Below are 21,428 nucleotides of genomic sequence, written 5' to 3' on the forward strand. Positions count from 1 at the left end.
ATGAATAGCAAACTCCTGCTGCTGTACTTTTTCTTTTTTATAATAATAAAGTGCAGAAAAAGCAATTAAGAACCAAATGTGGTTTAAATTGCTTGGTGATCCAATTAAAAGCGAAGCCCCGCAGATAGCAGTCTGCTCCTAATGAGGTAAAATTAACAGCATTGGAGTTGCCTCTTCCTGACTGTGTCCCCCCCCCCAAAAAAACAAGAACTTTCCTTCTTTCTGCCTTTCCATATTTCTCTTCCTGTGGGCATGTCCTGTTCTGAGTGTCTGCGGAAAAATAAATATGTGTATTTGGAGTTATTATCGCTCTCTAATTCACCGTAATGAAAGTGCTAGCCTGCGCTGGCGGATGAGCCATTTTAATTTAAGCATCGAATCCAGGCATGCATATTAATGACCTTATTTGCATAAATCATGTCACTCCACTCGGGATTCCAATTAAACCCTTGATTAATTGCTAGGCTGACCCGTTAAATAGAATCCTTTAAGTGGTTCAACAGGGCACTGCCGCCTGTTGACATACACAAAACACACACACACACACAAGACACAACACACACACACACACACACACACACACACACACACACAACACACACACACACACACACATACACACACACCAATGTAAACTCAGACATGATTCACTCGGAGTGAAATTAATCAGAAGAAATGAGATCTACTAATTTTGAAAGGTGAACAGTTGAAAATCTACAGGATGAAATGAAGAGTCAACAACCAAACTCACTGAGTCACTGATAAAGATCACTTGTGTTTTAGTTCCCTTTTCTTCTGGTTCTCTAGGCCTTGGGTTTACATTGAGTAAGTGAATATTTTATGTATTTTATGCAAGAAATTTTGTTTTTAATGAGGTTCCACTCTGAGTTAAACCACTATCATCCTTAACAAATTAAAGATAATGTGAAATATATAAATATATCTTAACATAGGTAAAGACCTGGAGTCATCATGTGGTGAAACACAGGCAGGTTCAGCTGCTTAACCTTACAACTCCAGCTGTTCCATCATCCTGCATACACCCCTATAGGGACAACTTTTGAAAGATACTGGGGTGAAACTGTGTCATGTGATCTTATCTGTGCTGGAAATGGAGCCTTCACCAATTCACAGAAGTACGTACCAGTGGCAGAGAGGATTGCATAGTCAAAGCGATTCAAAACACAGATGGAGATGTTTGTTTGTTATCAATTCCTCCTTCCACATTTACTTTAAATTCTGAGTTAAAGCATCAGTTTATGATGGAAAAATGTGAAACATCGTGATAGTGGCGCTGACTGGCCGATCAAATGCACAACAACAGCTTCCAGAGCCGTAAACGGGATTGCAATGATGTGATATTCTTGGATGGCACCATCAGCTTCCCGCTGTGCACAAAATGACTGTTTACTGTCTTTACCATAACAATAACAAGTATATGGGAGTGTTGTAAACCAGCCCTCTGTCGGGCGGTGCAATCTCACTGACGCTTGGGAAAACGATAACGCTCCACTCCGTTTGCAATCCAACAGCATTTCTACACGCCAAAATATAAACGTCGAAGAGTTCTGTGACCTACACGGCACAATAATGAACATGTTTCAGATTATCTGCATGTGGAGGATTAATCTGGAGTTCAGGGTTTGATACTGAGCGTCACAGACCGGCAGTGACAGAGCGTCTCATCCAGCTCGGGACTGAAGGCTCTGCACGCCGGCTGTCTGTCACACGGTCAGGTCACAGAGCTGCTGTCTGGCAGCCTGAGTGACACAGAGAGACAGAGTGTGTGTGTGTGTGTGTGTGTGTGTGTGTGTGTGTGTGTGTGTGTGTGTGTGTGTGTGTGTCTGTGTGTGTGTCCGACCCAGTTTGCTGTATACAGTCACATGATATTGGCTCATCCCACTTACAGTATATCAATACCAGTTTATCTGTGTGTGTCATGAGAGGAGTGAGGAGAAGAAGCTCCTTGTGCCCGGCTCCATGCTGGACCTGTCAGGCTTGGCAGACGCACGCTGTCATCTGACCCGATCCTCTGTCCCACTGGCCTGACGCCAACCTGTTCAGGCACACTGGATTAATACGTGCTGGTCTGTTTTGTGTCTCTGTCCTGACGTCACCGTCTTCTGCTGCCCACCGCTGCACAGTGAAGCAAGTTGCACGTCTGACTACACACAGACACGCCGTTGTTCGCTCCGAGGCACGTCACTGTCGCCACACATGGAAATAAATGCACGAGAATTACTGCAAGTGCAAGTCTTCCCCTGTCTGCACGGTTAATTGTCAGAGGCAGGATCAGGGAGAAGGAGACGCTTGTGTGTGTGGAAGCTGCAAAATGAGGGCTGAAATCTCATTTACATGCTCTGTGCATTACTAGAATATGTCTGTGCTCTAATCCCTATTTTTGTTTTGTTTGACTCTTTCCATTTTTTCGTACACATTTGCAGCATAAAATCGTTTCTTTCATAGAAGATACACACGATTTCCCCCTAAGAAAAACTGTATTATTTTGGAATTGTCTCTGAATTTGTTTTTCTTGGTCTCAATGTATCTTCAGGATCAAAAACTCCACAGAAAATGGCCCCCTCCGCAGTTTTAGAGGGTTTCTGAGTTATCAGTCACCACACAGGAGCCTATAGCTAGCCAGTTTCTTCTCTGGGAATTTTATCATGACAATAGCGGCGCCGCCTCTGGGCCCTCTTAAGCTTTCCCTCATTTCATTTCCATCTCTACTGCTCTCCCAGTTCGGTTACATTTGGCCAGGCGTCACCATGGCAGCGGACACTGGCCCTTGTGCCCGACTCAGACATCATCCGGAGCGTTTCAGCTGTGAGTCATAAATGAGTCCCACTCGCCGCCGCTGCTGCAGAGCTGCAAATAGGCTCACTTTGCTCCTTAAGATGTCTCTGGAGAGAAACGTCTGTGATCAGCTCTCAAAGTGCTGATTCCATTCTGCAACAAACATCTCCCAAAATAAAAACAAGGGAGCGAGGAATGCTGGGATCCAGTCGAGAGGATAAAGATGGTTTAAGGGATATGAGCACACACACAGGCAGAGGGATACAACATAAGCACACACACACACACACAAACACACACATGGAAGCTGAGCATACAAGCTCCAACAGGCTACTTTAATATATGCAAATGTAACCTATAGTAGGCAATATCTTTTCCATGTTACAATATACAGTGTACGACTTGCTCATCCATGTTTCTGTGTAGCCCACTACTCTACAAATATATGTACACAGGGGTGTTAAGCGTGTGTGTAGTGTGTGTGTGGGGGGGGGTTAAGGACCCGTTACCTCCCTCCTGCCCCCCTCCTTCCTGTGGCCTCGCTCAGAACCACATCCACTATAAAACGTGTCCTTCACATTTAAATCAAATCCACAAATTACTCATAACCAACATGGCGTTCATAGCTCCTGCTACTGTAGCTGCATCCACCAGCACCACATTCTGCTGTGATGGTGCACACACAGACACACACAGACACACACAGACACACACAGAGAGATTCACAAGGTTCAAACCACAACAGCCCTGCTACTGGTAAACTAGACAGAGCTCTGTGCAGAAGGACTGAAATTCATTTGGTTTGTATGCTGTGTGTGCGTGTCTATGATCGTGTGTGTCTGCGTGTGTATGCATGTGTGTGTGTGTGTGTGTGTGTGTTTAAGTGCCTCCAGGCCCCCAGTTCCTCTAAATGAGAAGCTTCCTTTTTTTCCTTCCCGTTGTGATGGGAGAGGAAGACAAGGGGGACGACGAGGGGGGACGAATATTTCCCCGCCTGAAATTTGTAAATGAGATTTGCTAACCCTGGGCACGACATCCATTCTAAGTCCCCCGTCTAGGGAAAACAGTCATTTCTGTATCTCGGGAAAATCTGTACACTCCAACGAGGAGGGTTAATGCACTGGCCTGTCACTCATCTAAAGCTGTGGTTCATTTGCCCTTTACACACCTGCTGGAGCACCGCCACCAAATACATTGTGCAGCCAATTCTAAGATTCGGGAGGCTTAACTGCTCTACACTGGAAAAAGAATAGATATCAATTAAAATATTACCTGATTACAAATTGTAATGTTTTCCATTGGGTGTTGTGTGTTGTTTTATTCCATGCAGCAAAACCTTATCTGACGTCCATATAGTACAAATACACAAAGAGAGAGAAGAGGGAGGAGCTGATTCCAGTCCTGAGGATCATGATGTTATTAGAGTTAAAGTAAGTGTAGTGTTGTCATGTTTTAAAGGAAGTTAAATTTGTGACTATAAACATTAATAAGTGAAAATACTAAACTAAAAAATCTGTTTTTAATTTATTTAACTGCTTCTTATTAGACCTGTTAATTGAATTTGTCTTTACTATTGACCTTTATGTCCTTGTACTCTGCCTGAACACTAAATCAATTGTAATATCTTTTTTTGCTCTTGGGTGAATATGGATCAACATGCTCGGCGCTAACGTCAATGTGATTCAAAGGTCAAAGTGAGTCTTTACACTTTATACTTAAAACTGTATCATTTTCAACATCTCTACTTAATTTGTAGTAACTCACTTCGGTTGTCCATGATTTAATGCCACATTCCTTTATTTAATAATTTATCTTCAATTATCTCTGATTATCTCTCTGGAAATTTATGCTTTATCCCTTGCTGATGTTTTTTTAAGTTTGTCCCTTTTGACAAAGCTTCAAATTACTGTCCTTTCCCCCCATGGCGATCCAGCCCTGTAGAATAATGGCTTCGTAATAGATCAGTTCCATACGGTCCAGGAGCCAGGGTCTCAGAGAGGTTCCACGCAGAATGGATGTGTGTAGCCACAGTCATTTAGCAAAGAGTTATCTATCTGTCCAATAAAACCTGCTTGTGCGCTAAAAATAGGCCCATTCAGAGCGGAGCAGAAAGAGGATCTGCTCCAGCTCTCCTGGCACAACAGTCCGTGCTCTCAATCCACCGCCACCACCCTTTCTGTGGGATTTGCGAAGCCTGTGAAAACGTGCCAGTGACCCAGTCTCCCAGCTTCCTCCTCCAAGGCCGTTTGAGGTCGCATCGTTAACGTCATTACGGGTGTTACTTAAATCTGCCGGTGGCCAGACAAAGGAGAGAGGAGACCAAGAAATACGAAAAATAGGAAAGCACATTGTTCGTGGGCACAAATTTCTTTGAAGGTTTGTTTGTCTCAGTGAAACGTTACCTGAGGTCACCTAACTCGTGTATTTACCCGAGTGGCACGGAGGAGAACTCATTCCTCGCCCAAGGCTCAGCAGTCCCTTTAAATTCAATGAATCCTCACCAACTTGTACACACTCATAGACGTCAGTTCTCTAAATCTTCATCCATTAGTTAGTCATTCAGGGAAATGGGGAAAATGTATTCAAATAAGAAAAACGTATCTGGTAAAAACACTCCGGGACCCACGTCCAGTTTGTCCAGATTTTGATTTATTCAAATTTTGTTTTTTTGAGTCGTAAATACTTGAGCATTGCTAGAGCCTGTGACTCAAGCATTTCATTGCCAGTGACTGCTTAATATTATTGTTGTGCATTTCATAATTAACTCTTGAATCTTGAATCTTGAAAGTCTATTCAGTTCTTTCTTGGCCTGTGTCCCATCCTCCAACCAAATCGTGTGTGATTCATTTTTCTGTAAACCTGCTTATAAACAAACCAACGAACCCAGAATAATACAGAATATATAAAATAACATGAAAGTGCAATAGACTGAGGGATATATTAATAAAGCACACCTGAACGGAAATAAGTGAAAATAGTGGATCATGGCTGGTCCATTACATGAATTCTGTTGTTTTCTTTAACCAAGCAATAACAATCATTTTCATTTCACAACAGCAATTTCAAAAAACAGAAAGGACCACTGCATGGAAAGTGTAGAGAATGATGAAGTCAATGGCAGAGTGAGGAGAGTGTGATCTGGATTAGGAGACAATCTGGATTACTCCGAGGACCTGGAGCCTTCGCTGCTGCAACTGCAGGCGTCGCATGACTTGAAGAAAAAATTGCAGAGTCAGTCCGAGAGCGTGAGTGGAAAATGTGCGTGCGTGTGTACGTGTGCACGTTTCCATCTGACGACGTCAGGCCTGCACGAGCCTTCTGCAACTCCACAGGATGAAATGGTCCATTGTAATATTTTAATTCTATCGTGGAGAAGTCCCTTGAGTAGACGGCTCTGAGATATATCGTCATACACTAATCATGGAGTGTGTAATAGCTCTTTGCTTAAATATCAATGAAGTGAACAAAGCACAGGCATTAAGTCAAATATGTATTCTATCCTTTTCAGCACAATTGGCTCGTATAACAAGGGAACTAATAATACTCGAGAAATAACTTAATTACCGCTCGATCTCTGCAGCGCTCTAATTATAGCCTCTATAAAAGAGCAGCAGTAATGCACTTTTAAGTGTAATGGGAGTTTACCCAATTAGGCCTATCACACACAGACACACGTACACACTGACGCACTGGTGAGAGAACTGTCATTCGGTAATTAGCAGTGGTGATGAAACCCTCTATTACCATTTCATTTACACGCCATCACGGGGGGGGGGGGGGGGGGGGGGGGGGGGCAGTCTGCTGACCCGCGCGCCTGCACCCGGTCCCCGCTTCGCTAACAGCTTTTAAAGCAGTCCTATCTTTATGACACAAGCTCGGCTCGGCGCAGCGTGATGCATGAGCTGCTTTACCTTTTTATTTCCTCAATCTGCTCAAAGCCGGGGCGGCGTTTTCACCATTATCTCCTCCCAGTAACGACCTCTTATATCTCCACTGGTGGTGTTAATGAGTGGGCAGGCGCGGCGAGTCGTACGGCTGCAGCTAATAGGGCCGGTCACACAGCCTAACAAGGTCTGAATCTACACCGGGGCTCTTGAGTCTGAGACCAAGTTTATTTTAATGGCTGGGCGGTCTCAGACTTTTGGACTGTGTGTTTTACAGGCCCCAGGGAGCACGATTGAGGCGTTTGCTCTAATTATCATGGAGCTGGTGGGGGAGTGGGGGGGGGACAGCTCTTTGTTTTAAACTCACATAGATTGTGAAGATAATATCTCACAGGGCACTGGACTAGTTTTTCTCCAAAGTATAATGGGTTAATTAAACCAGATGAATGGCATGTGGTGCTTCTGCCAAATCTCCAAACTGGAAACATGAACTTCCTGATATCCACACGTGGCCGAAACTATCAGGGGACATCCTGAAGCAGTTTTCTGATTTTCAAGCCTTATTCCGTGGCCGAGTCGCAGGGATGGAACATCCGCAGTAACTGCCACTGTGGGTGGGGGGGAAACCACAAGAGTCATGCTTGTTCTAATGTGGAGGAGACTTTGATCTGAATTTCACTGAATGAATAGTTCATCAGATAACAGTTAGGTTTCTGTTTTATCCCACTGATCACATATGTGGATCACTCTCCCTCTCTCTCTCCCTCCTCCCTCCCTCTCTTCCTCTCTCTATGTCAGTGGGTTGGATAAATGTCATTTATAAATGTCACTTTCATTTAATTAATTTCCCTTCCTGGCAGCGAGGTCAGATCAACAAAGACAGGCAGCGTCTGATCCATGTGAGATCCCGGTCGAGAGGAGGAGGGTCCGGAGGGGGGGTCAGCTGACATGGGTTGTGTCAGGTCACTGTGTCGGTCTGAATCGGTTTAAAACAATATACAGATGAATCCCAGAAGGCAGCGTGATGTCTCACTTCAGACGGGGCCGTCAGGAACCAGATGTTAGAGCCAACTGGTTGTATTAATAAACCCACTGAATACCCAACAACATTCCAATATTAACACAAGACTAAGTCTGAATAAGACACGGTCATGTGACAGCATTTTCTGATTAACTTTTACATTACCTGTCATTTGGCAGATGCTTCTGTCCAAATCGACCTTCAATTAATACACTCAACATCTCTGAGGGGCCATTTTTTAGGGGTTCACACCTCGGCATGCAGATGGGGAAGAGTGGGAATTGAACCGCCAACCGTCTTGTTGGAGACCACTACCACTAACCACCACTCTACCCCCTAGTCCACGCCTCCCGGAAAACCTGACCAGAATAAGGTCACACTTGGAATATTCTGAAATCAATTTAGGACATGTGGAGTAGAATATATATAATAAATAAACATCTGTCTAGATTCCATTATAACGTCCTGTTGGAGTTTCAATAGCATTTTTTCTAAAGCATCGACAGTATGTCACAAAATAATGTGATAATATGTTTTATCTCTCATTATGTGGTTATTTAAATATGACAATAATTGTCACGTTAATGCACTTTTTTACCATTCAACAATAACAATTATATATTTATTACACGTGTTGCGTCGTTTCGGGTCATTAAATAACATTTGCATCCGAAGTGCAGCTTTTCTTTTCCAAGATTATTTCTGTAACACACAATTATGTTCAATGGGAAATAAAAATATAAAAAAAAAAAAAAAAGCACTAAGATTTAAGAGGTAAAATTGTCACAGCTTTTTTTTTGTTTTATATTCATGAACATGCGCTTGCTCTCAAATCTTTGTCATATTAAGGGAAACCACTTTTCCGACCAATATTTCACCAACACTTCTCAGCACAGTCACACTCATGTGTTTCTCATCATTACACCCAGTTAAACTGATGAAAATATTGCTTATAAGACGACAGACATGCAATCATCCGGCACAATAAATATCATGGGACAGATTTAATAAGTCGTCATTTTTCTGTTGTGTGGTTTCTCTTTTTCATTTGCTTGGGTTCAACGAAAAAAATATTGTAAAATCTCCAATTAAAAAAGACTCAAGCAGTGACAAGGAAAATCTCATATTGCTCTTTTGCTTCCTCAAGATGTTGTGACGACTCCGAGCCAAGACTTCGTCTAAATAGTGGAAAATATTGATGCTAAGGGCTCGATTATAATTAATCAAACAACATTTCGGAATGGAAACAGATTGTCCAAGTGGAAATATTGAGCGCATGTGTCGGCACTCGACAGTGGAGCATCTGTCAGCGCAGACAGAGCCGAGCTGAGGTCATCTCCATGTGACCGCTCTCATCGAGACGACGTCCTGAGAGACACTTTTATTCCATGTCAGGACATTTAATGGAATAACAACACAGTGGCAAGACATTACCATTTGAGGTTTGGGATTTTCTTGCTCAGATTAGTGGCGGTCCTATGCAGATTTATACTCGTAAAGACACTAATTGTATGAGAAATTAGTTTCAATTTGAAATGGAGGTATAAGAGATACGGTGGCTTCATTTCAGGGATAGAACTCGGGGCACACAAACCATTTCCATAACCTGGAAAATAACAATTCTGAATCTGATTCACTCTATATCTCCACACTTGGGCTTGATTCAAGAACCCAGGATCCAATTGAAGGAAACAACTGTTTGATAGCATGACGAATATGTTAAAGAGCCAAGAAATCTTTTTCCTACTTTCTACAATTGGCTCCACGAGTTACTTATTCATTAAGTACTGAAATCCTTTTTTTTGTTCTTTAAAAACTGGAAGACAAAGGCGTCTAGATGGAAAATAAAAAACTAGCATTAGCAATGATATCATTCAAAACGACATTATGAATTCCTGCCAAACAGTCGTAAAAACGAGACACAATAAAGAACGGTTACACTCGATGTGAGGGAAAACCTATTTGCCAGCTTTTCCAATGTTAATTAATACATTTACCTCACAAACCCAATTTCAATCTCCTCTGATTCGTTCAGTTTGTTAAATGCAAAAAAGAAGAAGACACTTTTGACTCTTGAAAAAAGAAAGGAGAAAGGAGTTTGCAAGTCGGAAAAAATTGGAAAACTTGTAAAACCAATAACTGTGGGGCCTGTTTCTGTGTTCCCACTCCCTGACTAGATCCCCCTCTCTGAATGGCCACGAGCCACATCCCATCAGTGTTGGACGAACATGTAATCCACTAACATTCCCTTTGAGGCAGCGGATGCCAGGCTGCATATTCCGCTTCTATAAATCCACCACAAACAATCGTCTATAAAACATGTCGTTCGATGTACATACTAGTTTTATAACTTTGAGAGCCATTATAATGAGCAGTTTATCACCAGAAATGAGAACATTAAACATAGGCTGTGTGTTTCCTGGCAGGAGGAGAGCTCCGCTGCGTGAGAGGCCGTGCGGGCTGGAGAATTGCTAATCGTGCACATTTGGCAATTCTGCACGAGTCTTCCTTGACCTTTGCTTTCGCTGCCAAGTCATCGCAAACGCAGAGAGTGAACAGTTCCCAGCTTTGACACTGAGTCAGACACAAACCCCCAACAACAGACATGCCTCCGCTTAAGCCTTACAAACACACATAAAACACACACACACACACACACACACAGCAAACATCCACAGGGTGCACAATTCATTAAAAAATAAAAATGCAAGGGGCATGATTTTTTTCTTTCCTTTTTTTAATCACAGCTCAGGATTCTCCAGATGGCCTCCTAAACGGGGTGTTCTCATGTTTTATGTTCTCGTGCCAAATTGCAGGCCAACAAATATTTTAGCATGAACCGACCAAATGCACAACGGCAGCAGTATTTGTTGTTTTGTGTTGTTTATGGCTTTAACTTTTCTCTGCAAAAAAACAAATACGCATTTTATTGTTGTTTTTTTTGCAGCACATGTAATACAAGCTCCACTGCGGATCCCACATGTGACTCTCTTTCCCAGACAGTGACCCCGGACACCTGTCAACCTCAAATAAACGCTGGTTATTTGCCGTTTGAGAGAGCGCCGAGGCTGGAGGTCAACGGGATAGGATGTTGAGCTTTGGGCCGAGCCGGAGTCACGACTGGTGACTCTGCCAGAGACCAATGAGCCTCTCAGGTCATCTGTGTCGAGGGGGGGGGATTAGGAGCGGTCAGTGATCCCATCAAAGCTATGTGTCACCGGCGCTGTGTCTTACCGCCGAGCCGCACACTCCAGCGAGCACTGATCCCCTTAACTGACTCTCAGCGGGCCCGGCAACTAAGGCGAGCTGACAGCAGGGCTATTTTCAGGCAGAAATCACCCCTGTTTCGACAGCGCTGCGGAGAGAGACGGCCCGGGCCCGCGCAATCGCTCTCCATTAGAGAGACTGAAAAACACCGAGCAGGAGGAGCGCAATTTGCCACTTTGCAGCAGAGAGCAACCTTTAGCTGGCGACAGCTCCCAGAAACAGATGAGGGATAAATGTGTTGTGACAGCAGCTAATAAGGTCCCTGTCATCTGCTGGTAGTGTGTCATTGAGTGTGTGTATGTGTGTCTGTATGTGTGTGTGTGCACATATGAGTGCACATGTGTCATCTATGTTTACACCTGGAGTGTGCTTTAAATCAGAGAAGTAAAATGCACTGATGAGAGCGGAGGAGAGCAGCAGACAGAGTTTGTGTCTTGATGTATGACCACATGATAAACTCGCTTGATCTTCCTCTTCCTTAGCTTTTCATGACAGAATAAAGAAGCAATGGATTAAAATAGAAAGTAGGAACAAAGAAACCGTCTCTACAAATAGCCAGAGTCGTAAAAACACAGCACAAATCCAAATGGTAAGCACTTCCTACCATCTAAACTGCTGTTGTTAGTAAAGAATATTACTTTTTCTGAGCTCAGCTAATCTAACGAATACCCCACAAGCTATAGTAAACAGTGTGTATCCATGCAGATAGAGCAAAGGATTCAAAAAATCTATGTGTAATGCTCTTTCACCTTCTCACTTATGATCATCAGTCCCTAGTACGAGATCCCGGGCTGAGGCTGGACCTTGGTCACCGCACAGGGAGTTAAACCAATCACCTCCAGCTCCAGGTACTGAGCATTGTTTTCAGTGAGAGAGAGGCACACATTGTAAACGTCTCAAAAGTCCAATTAAAGTCAAAACCCGTTTATCCTTTTATTCATCAGACGTGAGGATGTTATCGGTAACTTTTCAGAGCTCAGTCACGGACGACCAGTACCTGTCAGTTGTTTTCTGAAATGAGTTGCTGTTAAAAACGCTGCATCACCTCGACTCCCGGCTGGATCCTTCAGGTGTTCCTGCGGCGCTTCATTACGCCTCTGCCAAAGTGGCACCTTCATCAAGCTGTCAGTTGAAATGTGGCTCAAAGTGCATCACTGTCAATTACCGCTGAGCAAGTGGGGGCAATTATTTCCGTTAGCAAATCAATAGAGTTAGACCGGAGCCTGCATCATTTGTATATGATGCACTACAGCAAGATCAGATATGCATGTGTTACATTCAAATCCAATAGGCAGCTTAGAGAGTAAAACATTCGTGATATCGCCCCCCCCCCCCCCCCCCCCCCCAGCACACACCTCCAGTGACTATACTTCCCCCCTCCACTCTGGCTTGGACCACCACACATCCTCCTCCAACCACTGAACATTTGCACTACACTGTTACTTTTTTTAACTACTGTATTATCCTGCCTATAGTATCATCATATTTATATATTTATCTTGCTCATAGTTCTTATATCTTACAATACCTGATAATCCTGTACTATTCCTTATATATTTCTTACTGTACTACTGCACATATCTATTTATTTACATTCCACTTTAAATATGCACAATACTCTGCACTTTACTGCCTTTTTTTGCACTTCTGGTTAGATGCTAAACTGCATTTCGTTGTATAAGTACTTGTACTGTGCAATGACAATAAAGTTGAATCTAATCTAATATAGACAGGATTCCTAAATTGTCATTTTCAAAACCTTATTATAAAGACAAATATCCCTTCATCTCAAAAGTCATTTCATTTTAAGATTTACTGCTATTTACTAAATCGCAGGGAATTGGATTCATTAATGTAAATGTTTATGTACAAAAGACGATTCAATTAAAGACATTATGTCAGAATGTCAGCTTAAAAAAATTAGCTTCCAATAAAACTCAGATTAGCATTTGAGTAATGGGATTATCACATAATCTACACACATGCAGTGGCAGTGTATCTGCCTGCTGTTCTCTGCCGTCACACTCGGGTCACATCTCACTTCCCTGCACAGCTGCCGCCTCTGAAGGTATTTCTGTTGAAGTGCATGGCAGCGAATATGTGGGCTGTCAAAGGATTAAGACGTCGCAGCGTATCCCAAACTATTAGAGCTGCAATTTATTTTACTTTCCTGACACAGCTCAGCAATGTAGCCATTAATTTTCTCAACAAAATGGAGCAGTAAGGACTTCTCTAAAGGTCCCTGGCTTTGTGCAGCTGCAGAGCTGGCCGCTCCACGCCGAAGAAGTAATTTGGTTGTCACAGGTTCAATTTGTGTCAGTGAAAAAAAAAACGACAGCCATTTGTGTGTGTAACTGTACAGCACTTGACAAGGTACCAGTTTTCAATTTGCCTGCTTACAAAGAGCCCATTGTAATTTGTCTAATGTGCATAATACAGTAATTTGTGCATTGCGTTGCCTCCATGATCAGGGATACTGGCATATTGATCAGGGAAACCTGCAGAGGCTCGGGGAAGATGCCAGAGCTGCTGCCTCCACCGCCCGTTCATATCCGGAGGTAGGGTGCAAGATCAATGGCGAGCCGGGACGCTATTAGAGCCGAGGCAGCTCAGCAGCCAGGCAGCCCGGACTTCAAGAGCAAAGTGTGGGAGGAGAAACAACACAAGGTAATTATCTGGGCCCCGCTAGCTACCAACGAGGCAATCTGCAGAGTGGAGGACCGGGGGGGGGGGGGCTGTGGAGGTGGTGTTCAGGATGTCTGTCCACATTTACCTCAACTCACTGCACCCCCGCCCGCGCTGATGGAGAAGACTAAAAAACGTTCCTGTTTCTGTGTATTTCACCTGAGAGCTTCGTTTCGGCTCGTGTGCATGTAGCTGAGCCGCTGATCACTCAACTGCTGATCACTGGATTTCAGAGTCGACCTGACGCACGACTGCTGAAGCCAAATTGAATCGCGAGGTGAGAAGCCATCTGCTTTTCAGGCAAACTTTAAAGTCGTGAGGAGTCGTTAGGCGAACGATCCCGAGAGCATCTGGACAACAAGTCATCGCAAAGTCAACCAGGCTCCACTCATCTGACTGCAGCACATCAAACTCGTTCTTATTCTGAACATCTGCACGGATTTACATTTTTCTGATCGCTCATTGGGAAGTTGCAGAGGAACTCTTCACTCAGGGCAATTAAATATAATTTGCTTCCTCTGTTCCTGAACGTCTCTCGTATGTGTAATCAAAGTAACAGCAATAGTCACCGGGACGACGATTCCGATCCGCGCTTCAAAGCTCAATCCCTGATGACTCACTCCTAATCGTGAGGAAAACCTCCAAATTACCACAGCTAGGAAGAGATGGGTCTATTTTACATGCAAACGTAGGCAGAGTTGAAACTCGTGCACTTAAAGACACTTCAGATACAGAACAATTAGAAACTCTGCAGCATCAGCGAGCTGCCTCCTACCTGTGACGTGGTCCTGCTCCCGGTTAATGAGGTGAAAGGTCAGCAGCTTGTTGTGACACCAATTACAGCGATATTTCAGATTAGCGATGTAAGTCCTCTTCATCGGTGGCCCCGGCCGATGCCTCCGATTTCATCACAGCTAATTGCGGAATAATGAGTGCAACCCAACACAGGGATGCAAGTGAGGTAATCATTCAGGTTGGTTTAGGGGTCGTGTGCTGCGCTTCAGTTAGAGTCACGGGTCAACGCAGGGGTCGGGTTACAGCGAAGTGGCCGGGGGGGGGGGGGCGTGTTCAGGTCAAAGGTCAGCGACAGCTTTATGACGCACAGATCCGACCTTGAAAGGAAAACTTGACCCGAGGATTCTTCTATGAAACACACACCCGCAGAGGAAATAAAGGATGAGCCCTTTTTCTCCAACTTTGCACCAAAGACTTTAAACATTATTTGTCCAAATGATAATAAATAGTTTTGGGTGGAAATCGATATACAATCTATTCTACAGTGTCTTCTTATTAGTATTGAATTGGGATTGTGGATTGTTGCAATATCTGTGTGGATGGACACTAAAAATAGATTGCGATAACAATTCATTGTAAATGGGCCTTAGATGTTAACTGTTAGTCCAATCTGCCATTTGACCTCTTGCTATGTAACTCAATGACACGCCATTCAAATCAAGGAGTAAGAAGCAGTTAGTTACGACCATAGACTGTATAAAATGATGAACAACCTGTATCTGCTTCATCTTGTTGTACAAACATGAAGCCAAAAATATCCCAGGTACGGATGCGGCCATTTTGCTCTTTTAACATCAATTTGGGCCAAAGGTAAACAAAATGCACACACATGACCAGTCGCATCACGGTCCCTGCTGTCAATCATAACGTTTCACCTCGCTTAAACTAAAGAAGAACAAACATCAGTGTGAAAGCTTGACGTGCAGAGAATCCAAAAAACTGATTCCTGCTACATTTCATCTTCAATCTAAATGTTGCAGCCTCACTCTATTAAGTCAATGAGTGGTGTGATGTCATCAGGATGCTCAGCTGTGTACAGTTAGCCACACTACTCTGATTGGTTGAGTGACACAAGGCTGAGCCAAGTTTGAAAAGGGCGTGCACGGATTCAAACGAATAAAATCCCATCAAAGATCCGGTATGACCAGTTTTGCTCGCTCTTTTTCACCACTGGCTCGCTTCAAAAGACACACAACCCCACAGCACAACCACAATTAGCAGATAACATCACGAGCTGGAGCACTGTGGGATTAAGTGCTCACTGAAGGGTCCTTCATCACAACATCACTGAGAGTGAAATGAATTTTAAACCCTGACTTCTTTTTTCTCCGCCCCGGGGTATTCAGATTCTGGAAACAGGCTGAGGATTAAAAACAGGCACATTTACTTCCACCAGCTGACTTCCTTTAACCTTTCCACAACAACTGACTGCACTGTGGACGACCTCAGATGCCACAGCCGCTCCGAGCTGGGGACCGCGGGTCAGACAGTGGCACTTCATCCTCCCTGATGTATCGCTAATAAACAACAGGGAAAGCCACAGGCAAGCACCCTTTAACAAGGACAAGAACACTGGTCCACTTCCACTGATGACACCTTGATGAATAAACTGTCCGGGCTAATCGATGACACCGCGGCTGCAGTCGCCCAACTGTCAGCCGGTTGGTCGGGCGGTGTCACAGGAAAACACACTCCAGGGGCCACCTCTAGTAAATTAAAGCGGGCGTTGACTAAAATGATAATTAACAAGCAAGAAGCACAAAAATGGAAAAAGAAACAACACACACTCACACACAAACAAGCAAATACACACATTTAAATGACAGGGGCAATGACCTTCTTGCACAAAGTAAGGTGATGTCTGCCACTGAAGAGACCTCCACTGTTGAATCGAGAGAAAAACCAATTTGTTGTTTTTAGTGTTGCCACAATACAGACACACAAGCTATTGTATGTTACAGACCTTCAGGTTTCATATTGGTTGGTGAAGTGTAAGTTACACTTTGAACTTTTGTAAACCTGTAAAATCTAAGAGTATTCCAAGGTTGTGCATTAATAGAAAAGATTTGTATTAGTATTAAAAAACAGTGATATCTGTGCAAAGATAGAAATCAGAAAACTGTAAGTGACTCTCCGGGATTAAGTAAATTTGATCCCGTTTTCAAACCTGAATCTAATGGGACAAGGTATTTAGCAGTTATACGAAGTTAAGTGAATTATTGTTGCACATCCTGACACTAAACAAGTACAAAAATCTTATTGTACCAAATTTGAGCTCATAGTTTCGATGCATCATTAGACAGCCAAACATCTATTAGTCTATGTGAGCTTTAAAAGCTGGAACCAGTTGCATGAAGGCAACGAGGAAATCCTACAGGAAGTCCTACTTGAGTGTGTGTGTGTGTCTCTACAGCTTCCCACAGGATGAAAATGCATCCTGCACTTTCCTATACATCATTAAATCTTATTCTTATTTAATTGCACATAGACACAGAATTGAATTACTAATCAATGTTTTAATCGCACTTCCAATAACATTTCTGTGCTCACTCTCGTAAAACTAGCTGCAAGAAATAGACATAAGATTTATACCGCCACAGTGCATTCCCTACTGGCGAAAGTCTTCCCGTCTTGACAAGCCAAAAACAATTATACCATCTTAAATTTTTCAGTAGCTGTTAATGCTTTCCAAACGCCTCTGAAGCACTCGTACATCACAGAGGTGAACACCCTAAAGGATTATGTCAGTTGCTGTTTGCTCAAAAGACTCAAATTTGATACAGCAAGCCATGACAAGCATCCCATCCACAGCTGCCAGCCGCAGTCAGTCCTGTCATCTACTGAATGTTTGGGTATATCTGTTGTGTTTATTCTGACTCTATCTCTTACTCTGCTCCGGGGCCCATGGAGCCTCCCGGGCTGATTGACAGCGAGCGTTTCTGCCTCCCGCCACAGAGCAGTGATTGACATCCTCGAGATGGAAGAGAGCCAGCAAGATTTTCACTGTCACTCTCGGACGTTCAGAGGGCTCCAAGATGTCGGAGGGCCGATAATGTTTGTGAAACGGCGTTCGCAGATGAAGGCCGAACAAGCCACCTAGGGTCTGCATGTATTTATAATCAGTTCTAAACACACACCTCCTACCTGTGGTTTACAGTAGGTGCACACGGTTCTCAGGGAAACATCACAAAACATTAGCAACTTCCTTTAAAACTGCAGAAAACCATAAAGGCAGAAAGTTTCAGATTCACATTTTCTTGCAAACAGGTCCTTCCAGAGCAAGATAACGTACAAGTCTCTGCAGGTACCAGTGCTTTGGAGTCGTACCAGGAACATGCATGACATCATTAAACACAACAAAACACACAAACCACAAAACACCCAAACTGCTACTTGGATTTTCAACATTCACATGAGACACAGTGGATGAGTTAGAGTCTTTCTATGTGAAAGTACAGGACACCCAGAGTGGTTCAACAAGCGGACAGGAACCCTTCGCCCATCACACACACGTACACACACACCCAAACCCACACACACACACACACACACCCACCCACCCACACAGCTGCAAGTCTGTCTCTTACCTTTTTGTCATCTCTCTGGCCTGCTGGCTGCACATCTGTACTTTGATTGTCAGAGGAGGTCCCGCCACTGGTGTCCGTCTGACTGTCATCCGGTGCATCCTGCTGATTGGCCCCCGACCGAGGGGAGCCCAGAGGGCGGGGCTCCGCCTGCTGAACGCCACTTTGGACCTCCATCTTCCTCTGCAGTGCCTGGAAGAGGTGGAGTGAGAGCGCTGGATAACAATGCAGGGGAAGAAGAACTTAATTAAAACGGCTGGACAACACACAATGGTTTCTGAGGTTTGACTCCAAATACACAAAGATCTGCATGACCTCCCTTCACTGCTGGTTTCTGCAGGAGAAGATAATGATGAGCAAATGGTTGCTGAAGTTTCAGTTTATGATATAAACATGTTAAGGCTTTAAAAAGACCCCATATGCTGTTAGCAGGTTTAAAGCTAGAAGAGAACAAATCATGGATGGCCAGATAAACAATATAATAAACAACAAGAATGATTATAATATCTATTGCCCTTATATTGCTCAAATCGTTATTGCCATATTTATTTTTCTTTACTAATTCTAAGTTGAAGCTCAATCTAATATTTCAAGTTTGTGTTATCAAGTTGTTGATATTGGGCAACCATGGCTACTTAGGATGGAACTGAGCCATTATTAAAACATTTATCTCATCTGTTTTTCTCCTGCGATGAAAACTCAAAATATCCGTCATAAAAATATCTATTAAACCCAGTGGTCACCACCTACAGCACACACACGCTGGGGTCAATTTGCTCAGTTGCAGGAGCCAGACTGGTGGACTGTGTTTATTAAGAAAGATTGGTTGTTGTTCCACCAGAAGCAGGTGCCTCGTGCATCCAGGTCCCCGAACAATAAAGCCGAGAGGAGAGAAGTAAAGGAAGGAGTGACCCTGTGTGAAGGACACATCAGAGCACAGCCACGTGAAATCACCAGCCAGGTGAAGTTTAGCACCCAGTCGCTTCATTCTGCATTCTGGGGCCATCAATAAGTTATGGGGTCGGCTGCTTTTTCCCTCGGCTGAGATGAGCTGCCTCGTAAATGCAGGTCCTAAAGGAGCTTTTTACTAAACATGTCTTACACTGCAGCACGTTCACCATGGAGCCAGATCAGAGACAATTGTGTTGGTTTATTTGAAAAAAATGTAAATTGTGATTGAAAAACTAAATTTTGAGTCTAAAAGTTTAAATTTTGATCTTGAATCTGAAGACCCCTTTTGAGGAAGATCTCTCCTGTGATATGGCGCGTTCTCATACGCAAATGAGAAGAAGGAGGCTGGTTCGATGCAGCAAATACTACGGTCTCCTCCATCTTGGCTCAGGGCGAAAAACTGCAAGTTCTCATGTCAATGTAAATAGTCTAAATGGTGTGAAATTAAATAACTCTTTTCTATTCTTGATGAACAGTCAAAGCACTTTACAGTACAGTTCGGCTATTCACCCATACACACACATTCATGTATTCAGAGTAGAGGAGACTGGGGTCTATTTTCAGAAAATTAATATAAAATAATCCTGGTGGTGTTTTCACAAGTGTTTAACCATCTAAATTGTACAAATTGTTGTTTAAGATTGGGCCCTTTATCTTTAAACACTTTATATTTACAGCAGGAGCAGGTCCTTTCTACAGGGGCTGCCATATTTAAATTTTAAAGTCCTCCAAACTTTACAAACTAAACACATTTTGAGATTTTAGGACAAATGATAGTTTCCAAAGGTTCTCTGTCATGTTTGTATGGGTAGGGTGAGGTGAGGGGGTGTTCAGCTGCAACGTGCAACTTCACCACTAGATGTCACTAGCTTCTACACACTGAACCTTTAAAGTAACAAGTAGTCAAGCTGCCATGAATAAAGACAATACTATCATCCTTTTGACTGATCATATATATAACTTCAATACAAAACTTGGGAGAAATTACTTTATTATGTGTATCTGTAATTTATACATTTTACAAAACATGTTAACAACCCAGCCACAGTAATGTTAATCATGATCATTTAAGTCTTGCTAAACCTGAGATATACAGCTTTCCCAGCTTGTGGTAGTTCGACCTTAAGTTTAAATTAAACATGAATGAAATGTATGAAACATTTAACGTTTGAAATAAGAAAGTTGCTCCTTCCTGAGTTGCTATTCTTCAAATCCACCTGCCCTACGTTCAGTTTTAGAGACAAAACGAAGCTGCAACATTCCCATGAAAACCGGGGGCACGGTGAGCAGCTCGCGTGGCCGCTGACAGGGCTTCAGGGTCGGCGTGGCAGTGGGAACCGGAGCAGGTGTCACAACGAAGCTGAATTACCTGTGTGAACTGTCGTCGTTATGTCGGACGCATTCCAACAGGAGGATGCGCAACGTGCTTTACATCCCTGTGGCCGGGAGCAGGTCTTAGTTCCTCCGGGAGACAAGTTCACTCATGCCGGCGGGGAGAGAAGTTGAGGACCGGTGAGCAGCTCCGTGTCTCAGCCTCTGCAGACGCCGCCGCTGCCGCCGTCACAGCGGGCGTGTCCCCGGGAGCCGCCGCCGGTCCAGCCCCCCTCCTCCTCCGGGTCACATGTGAGGCCTTCAGGGGCCGCTGGGGGAGAACCAGGGGGGAGAACCATGGTTCCAGGAAGGAACTCCACTTCCTCTCCTCCTCATAATCATGTGAAATGTGTCTGTGTTGGGTCATAACCAAATAAAAATAAATTCATATTAATCTGGAGTGTCACTGAAGCAATAACACTAACATATAATCAGTATAAATTGCTCCAGTAAAGTTTTAATGGTCAATTATTTGCATGCAACAAAAACCTTGTTGGAAATAACCCATTCATTTAACCTCCTAGAAAGTACACACAATATATAGGCTAAGTTATGAGATGATTTAATGCTATTCATTAAGATTATATTGCAATAATCATTGATGATTATTCCCCAGCAGTAATATACAGTATATGCACACGATAACAAATATTCATTGTACTTGACTAGTTCCAACACAGAGGCACTGAATGAGGCACTTATTTATATTCTCCTTTGTATATTTGTTTAGATTAATGGATTTTCAATGATGAAGACTAAACAGGAATATCATTCCAGACCAACTGTTTATTTAAAGTAGTAAATGTCTAATGTTTACAGAAGCATTCTGGCACCTCAACATCCTCCTGTCAGTATTTCCTACAGTCTTTGAAAGCAGCAGCAGCTCCACTACAATAGGAGGGGCCGAGGTGAAGCCAGCACAGAAACAGCTGAGTACCAATAAACTTATTTTATCATGTGCACAACTTTTAAATGTATAGACACAAAATATAATCGATGAGCCACATATCCAAAAATAAACATACAGAAAAGAATCAATAAACAATATATGCAAATCCCAAAATTTTTAATTAT

The 21,428-nt window shown here is 43.3% G+C and overlaps 1 protein-coding gene across 1 annotated transcript in view; it reads right to left on the reverse strand.

Annotated features, from left to right (window-relative positions):
- LOC133972785 (RNA-binding motif, single-stranded-interacting protein 3-like) overlaps nt 1-20,515 on the reverse strand; it is a gene marked incomplete in the record, with an annotated part of 235,040 nt that extends 214,525 nt beyond the window's left edge. Inside the window, 2 exon segments of the mRNA XM_062410357.1 lie at nt 18,036-18,224; nt 20,353-20,515. Coding sequence (XP_062266341.1) covers nt 18,036-18,209 — 174 coding nt within the window.
- Nucleotides 20,516-21,428: the final 913 nt, after the last annotated feature.

Source organism: Platichthys flesus, chromosome 17 (assembly GCF_949316205.1).
Source record: "Platichthys flesus chromosome 17, fPlaFle2.1, whole genome shotgun sequence".
NCBI lineage: Eukaryota > Metazoa > Chordata > Actinopteri > Pleuronectiformes > Pleuronectidae > Platichthys > Platichthys flesus.